Source organism: Gekko japonicus, unplaced genomic scaffold (genome assembly GCF_001447785.1).
Source record: "Gekko japonicus isolate JY-2015 unplaced genomic scaffold, Gekko_japonicus_V1.1 scaffold5177, whole genome shotgun sequence".
In the NCBI taxonomy this organism is placed as follows: domain Eukaryota; kingdom Metazoa; phylum Chordata; class Lepidosauria; order Squamata; family Gekkonidae; genus Gekko; species Gekko japonicus.
The window spans coordinates 15519-22465 of record NW_015170425.1 but is presented as its reverse complement, the minus strand read 5'-3'; the positions used below and the strand labels follow the sequence as shown (position 1 = coordinate 22465).

Here is a 6947-nt window from a genome sequence, read left to right as displayed (position 1 = left end):
AGGCTGACGTGCTCCCCAACCCCCCCCCCCGTGGCCAGTAGGGGTCATCTTCGTTCGATGTTTGCCCTTTATACTGCCTCAAAGGCAGGAAGGTTTTGCTCCTTGAAAAGCATATTCAGCACCCCCCCCATTGCATTTAATCTGAAGGCACAGGAAATCAGTTCCCTGGAGCGAATAGCAGCTTTGGAAGGTGGACCCTGTGGCATTATTCCCTGCTGAGCAATCCCACTCTCCCCAGGCTCCATTACCCCCAGTCTTCAGAATGTTTTCAGCCTTGAGCTGGCCACCCTATCCTGCAAAGTGCAATTTGGAGAAGAGTTTGGAAATGGGGATGGGGGGTGGGAGGGGAGAACATCAACTGCCCTGCTTTGGAAATTCACTGGACTCAAACTTTGTTGAAGTCCTTTCCATGGTTTATCATTTTTTTTTTAAATGGACGGTGTTTTGAAAGGCTCTTATGGTAATAGATGCATTACAACTGTGGAGAAATGCATTTTCTCCTGGAGGGAGGCTGGCAAGCAGCAAGCCTCCACTTGGCATTTTTAAAAGGGCTTTTTCCTACAGGCTGGGAAGCAGGGAATTAATCAGGGCATTCCAGAAGCACCAGCCGGTGAGAAAAGGGGATGGGCCAGACCGAGACTCCCCCCCCCTCCAGGTAGGTAAACAGAGTTTGAAAGGCTTTTGGCTAGCACAACTCCAGAGACAGTCTCCAGGAATGAGCTGGAGGAAATGCTTCTTTCCCTGCTGTGACATGGGAAAGTAGGTGGAGAGACAGAGTTTGGAAACTTGCAAGAGGAAGTTTCTCTCTTTCTCTGGGACACTGAATTCCTGAAAAGACACAGGACTCCTAACTCCTGAAGCAGCCATACTGACCATGTGGCTGGCCTGGAGAGTTGGAGCAAGCCTCAAGGTAAGGGAAGCTCTGTAGGGAGCTGTAACTTATTAAAGCTAAAGAGCCTGTCCTAGGCTGTGGTCACACACACTAAATAATCAACTTTCAATCCACTTTCAATGCATTTTCCAATGTGATTTTGCCAGTTCACACAGTAAAATCCAGTTGGAAAGTGCACTGAAAGTGGATTGAAAGTGGATTATTTAGTGTGTGTGACCGCAGCCCTAGTTTAACATCTGTTAGGGAACGTATAGCTGAGAGGGACAGAGGATTTGTGTTTTACCAATTTCTTTTTTTCTTCCTTGCTTCAGTTTGGCATTGTGCTAAAAACATGCTCATAAACATTTCTTTCTTAGTAAACATTTTAAACTGTTGATGCAAGGGACAGTTCTCCGTACCACATAGACCCCCCCATTGTTTTGGACACACTATTTTAAAAACGGCCTCCAGGGGAGTTGGCAAGCAACTATTATTCCAAGGATGCCCAAGGCCTTAAAACTGTCCCCATGGAAGCCAGGTGCTGGGCAGCGGGAGACACCGAGGCGGGACCTTTGAGGTGGGAAGGGAGAGGGTTGTGATCCCCTCAGTGGGAAATCCCTAGATGAGGTGGTAGTGGCACCTACTTGAGAGTGAAAGGAAAAGCCCCTCCAGGGACTTAGGAACCCCCAGGAGGGCAGGGCAGAACGGGGCTCGCAGGTCAGAGCGGGCCTGTTCTTCCACAACAACAAAGGTATTTTACTGTCCTTCTTCAACCAGATGATGATCTTTTCCTCTGTATTCTCTCTGAGTATCCACAGTATCTTCACTGTATTTTCCAGCAACGTGCTTTATGGCATCTTTGTATCACTTTTGCAGTAGTGTGATTGTTGCCCAGGCAAGCTTCTTTTCAGGCAGCTCCCAGCTGCTGTTTCATTTAAAGGATGCAGGGGGAGTGGAGCCTGAGAAGCAGAGGGAGCAAATAGGCATGTGTTTTGTAATGTGTATGCATAGTTTCCTTCTCGGGTTGCTTACTCTCTGTTGGGAAATTCGGGGGTAAAGCCTGGGTAGATCAGAGTTTGGAGAGGGGAGAGACCTCAATATGGTATAATGCCGTACAGTCCACCCTCCAAAGCTGCCATTTTCTCTCCTTTTTTTGGTGACTTCTCGCAACCCCCAATGTGGCATGAAGGATGCCCAGAGAAGAGGCTGATATAGCCTGCCTCTGCCTCTTGGCCCTGGTATTCTTTGGAGGTCTCCCATCCAAGAACTTGCCAGGGTTGGCCCTGCTTAGCTTCTGAGATCTGCTGATATCGGGCTTGCCTGGGCTATCCAGGTCATGGCAAGCTGCCATCTTCTCTAGGGGAACTGTTCTCCGCCATCTAGAAATCCATTGTAATGCTGGTAGATCTCCAGGCTTCACCTGGAGGTTGACAATCCTATTTCCTTCAGCATCTCCCATATATATTTTTTCAAGTAAACAGAGCCTAGGTAATGCAGAACTGTCATATTATGACTTTTTCTGTTCTTACAACACAATAATTAGCACATATAAATACCCCCCCCCCGAGGTTGACAATCCTATAATAATAATTATTATTATCATCCTATAATAATTTCCTTCAGCATCTCCCATATATATATATTTGCAAGTAAACAGAACCTAGGTAATGCAGAACTGTCATATTATGAGTTTTTCTGTTCTTACAACGCAATATTTAGCACATATAAATACACCCCCCCCCCCATCCTTCCCCTTCCTTTTTGGACTAATGGCAAGAAAGAACTATTGGACTCGCCCAAGATATGCCCAATGAGATATACTGTTCCCCACTAGGTGTCGCTATTGTTTTAGATTTGTTTGATTTACCGTACAGCATATACTACTAAACTGGCAGTATAGGAGAGGGTGAAATAAAAGACCAGGGATTGACTCCAGGTGTGTGGCAGAACAGGTGTATAGTGGGGAAATGACGAGAAGAGGGGAAAAGCAGAAAGGAGAATTGATAGGTTCCTCATCTCCCAGTCTAGCTGCAGATTTTAAAAGTAATCTTTGGGCTGGAATCTGGTAACCTGAGTCAGCTGGAGTAAACTTAAGTTCCCTGCAGCAATTAGTGTCTAAAATGAAAGGTTTCAGGACTGAAGGCATGGAGTGATGTTTTCTGCTCTGGAAGCCCTTGTTCTCAGTTCCTCATGTATGTTGAGTTATGGTAGCTTTAGTAGTGAGGACAAGATGCTCTGCATATATTCAGGAATGGCCTTCTGCATTAGGGAGTTCTCTGTTCCTACTGACCTCTGGGATTAAAAAAAAGGGCCTGGAGCTCAGTTCTGGATAACCCCAATTCAATGTAAGCATTTCTCCCAAGCCATCTCCCTGAGTCTGATCATTTGGAACTGATGCAGACCTTGTTGGCACCGGGCAATGAACTCAGAGCAAAGTTATTTAGACTAACTGGGAATTGCTGCAACACAGACCGGAGCATCCCATGTGCCCGACGATTCATTGCAGTCCAGCAGCAAACATCTGGGCCCCCAGATCAATTGGCAGGGCCGTGTTAAAGCATCTCACTGTATAGTTCCATGCAGAGTTTCTCATCATCCCCTTGGTAATTTAGGAAGGAATTAGTTGACCAAGGCCACCAATGAGTTTTGAAGATATTTGCATACCCGCTCACTTTTACATTGGGGAGAATTTAAAATCTGTTCAGAGTCCCACCCTGAAACCGGTTTGCCCAAGGAAGCAGTCGGTTCCTCACCATGACCAGAGCTTTGATGATCCTTATGTTTCTTGCATACTGCTGGGGTAGGAGGAATGCCTTAAAAATGCCTTATTTGTTCCTAGTTTCTTTTGCTCCTTTTTTAATCTCATTGTGATTCTTTAGTTAATTCAGTTACTTAGTTTTTGCTACATATTTTGATTCCAGGTTGTGATGCCCGGTATACGATGACCCAACCACCCTCGGTGTCAGCCTCCATTGGAAAAACAGTTGAAATCACCTGTACAAAAAGTGGTGGGAGTTTAGATAAGTATGACAGTTCTTGGTACCAACAGAAACCTGGCAGTCCCCCAATACTGCTCATATATCGTGATGCCAGCAGAGCTTCGGGCATCTCTGACCGATTCTCGGGTTCCACTGACACCTCGGCCCTCTCTGCCACCTTAACCATTTCCAGCATGCAAGCAGAGGATGAAGCTGATTATTACTGCTTGTATATCGAGAGTGCAAGCGAGCGCACAGTGATGCAGCCACACGGGGAAGTGAGACAAAAACCACTTTGCAGCAGGCGGGCTTTAGTGTGCATTGGTTGCGCATGGTGGCAGGCGTGATTCTGACTTTCTCATCCCTTTGTAAAATCCGAAAGTCTGCATTTTGATTATGAGAATCCAGCCGGCGATTCCTTAGTTTTGCATCATTCTCAATTCCCGGCACCAAATTTCTCTTGTAAAATGTGCTTGTTTTGTAACATTATTTGTGCACTAATAAAGAAGCATTATACATATTACATCTTATATTCGAATAATGAAGTCCACATATCTTTGGATACTTAAATCTGGTGACAGGAGCTGTGAACGGGCAAGATGGATCGTCCTACAAACCTGAAAAGGGCCCCAGGTTTGCAGAAAAATGTGAAATCTAAAAAAAAAACACAAAACACTGGGCAGTTTTAAAAAATCCAAAAATGATCAAAGGAGGTCCTGTAGCTTTAAGCAATGGATTCCCGCAGTTGCTGTTGCTAGTAGGGATGCCAGCCTCCAGGTGAGACCTGGGGATCCCCTGGAATTACACTTGATCTTCAGACTGTAGAGATCAGTTTCCCTGGAGAAAATGGATGTGTGTGTGTGTGTGGGGGGGTCTATGACATTGTACCCCAGGCTCAACGCCCAAATTGCCAACAGTTTCCCAACCTGGATCAGGCAACCATCCCCTCCATCCCCCACTAGTGGCCAGGGGTAATTGGCAACCTTAGTTGCTAGGCAACCACAGTATTCCAGGTTCAGATTTTGTGAGTAAAATGGGAGGGGGAGGGAGCAGGACTCTTTCCAGGCCTGTGGCCAGGGGTAATTGGCAACCTTAGTTGCTAGGCAACCACAGTATTCCAGGTTCAGATTTTGTTAGTAAAATGGGAGGGGGAGGGGGCAGGACTCTTTCCAGGCCTATTTTGACCTTTGAGGGAGAACTCATTGGGACTAGGCCTGGCTAGGGTTGCAAGCTCCAGGTTGGAAAATTCCTGGAGATTTGGGGGTACAGTCTGAGGAGGGCAGAGTCTGGAGAAGGGAGAGACCTCAACTAAATATTTATTTTATTTATTTATTTTGTTAGGCTTCTATACCGCCCTCCCTGCATAGTGGGCTCAGGGCGGTGTACAACAGATTCATACGAATTCATACAATAAATTCATAGAAATATATTAAAAACAATCAGGGCTCTTTTTGTAGAAAAAGCCCATCAGGGACTCATTAGCATAATAGGCCACACCCCCGTGTTACCAGAAGTGTGGTCATCCAGCCACACCCACCTTTTGCTTCTTATTCTGTTTACCTTGTTTGTTGTCAAAACCCAGGGCTTTTTTTGTAGCAGGAACTCCTTTGCATGTTAGGCCACACACCCCTAATGTAGCCAATCCTAATGAGTTTCTGCTGTTGGGTGTGGCCCGTTATGCTAATGAGTTCCAGCCGGGCGTGGCCAACTCAGGAGCCAGCCAGAACTCCGTTCCTGTGCGTTCCTGCCCAAAAATAGCCCTGAAAAAAAATCTAAAAGTACTAAACCGAGAACAAATCTACATGGTGCCAATAATATAAAAATATCAAGCCCCCAGTTTATATTAGAATGGGGGGAGGGGATAAGAAGCAGCGAATGGGCCAGACCAATGTTAAAGCCATTGCTGTCCTCAGCCATATGCTTGGCGGACCATCTCTGTCTTGCAGGCCCTTAGGAATTGTAACAAATCCCGCAGGGCCATGATATTGGTAGGCAGAGGGTTCCACGAAGTCAGAGCCAGGACCAAGAAGACCCTGGCTCTGGTTGAGGACAGCCAGATACTCCAAGATCACACCCAAACTCTTGACCACCTGTGCTGGTGTAAAAGGCATGTGGTCAAGAGCTGGGAGTTGGCACCCCAAACCTGAGCCCCTCCCCCAGCCAGAGAATCTGTCTTTGATGGATTCAGTCTCAACCAGTTCTACTTCAGCCATCTCACCATGGCCTCTAAACCCTTGGCCAGATTTCCTGGGGTGGTGTCCAATGCTCCCTCTAAGCTGTGGAGTCTTGTGAGCAAGAATTCTACTTGGTGAGCTACTGGCTTTAAAGTTGTGAGCAAGCGATTTGGCTACTGCATAACTTACTGTGCTCTGGAGGAGTCATCCTTCCTGAGCTAAGACAAAAAAGTGTGAGCCGGAGGCAAAAAAACTGTGAGCTAGCTCACACTCACTCAGCTTAGAGGGAACACTGGTGGTGTTCATCCATCCATCCATCCATCCATCAACAGATATAGCTATGTGTTGTAGGAAGTGACAAGGGTTCAAATGATTTTCTATTGATTATTGCTGTTTTACAGGAATCTTTGGGAAAAAGTCTTTGGGATTCCTGGTGGAGTTGGTGACCTGTTTAAATCACTAAACACTGTTATAAAAGCAGGTGGTTTAAATAATTTTTAATTGACCAGATGTTCTTGCGTCAGCCTTTTTAATTGGGAGTTAGGTGCAGGTGTTTCTCTTAACTTAGGCCTCTACCACATGGGGGAAATTGATCCGGGCAAAGTGCGGCTTTTGAAAGCCGCACCAAAAGAAACACACGGTGGCGGGATCATATTGATCCCCTGAGCCACAGCGCATTCCCTCCCCGGCACGATCAGATGCCAGGGGAAGCCATGGGGAGTGAACGGGAGGCTGCTGAACTGTGCATGTCTGTATTGGGTGCAGTTAATAAGAAGCCTGGAGACCGACTGGAGGTGAAAAGGCAAAAGTTTATAGTGCAATAATGGTTATTATATACAGAGAATATACAGACTGTCGTGCAGCATAACATGCCTCGGTCAGAGAGAGCTATGTCTCCCCCAAAGTGGCTTATGAAGCCCAAAC

The 6947-nt window shown here is 46.3% G+C and overlaps 1 gene segment (V, D, J or C); it reads left to right on the top strand.

Moving 5' to 3' along the window:
• Nucleotides 1-6486, top strand: part of LOC107116401 — a 13803-nt gene extending 7317 nt beyond the window's left edge. Inside the window, 1 exon segment of the V gene segment in view lies at nt 6425-6486. Coding sequence covers nt 6425-6486 — 62 coding nt within the window.
• The last annotated feature ends 461 nt before the right edge of the window (nt 6487-6947 follow it).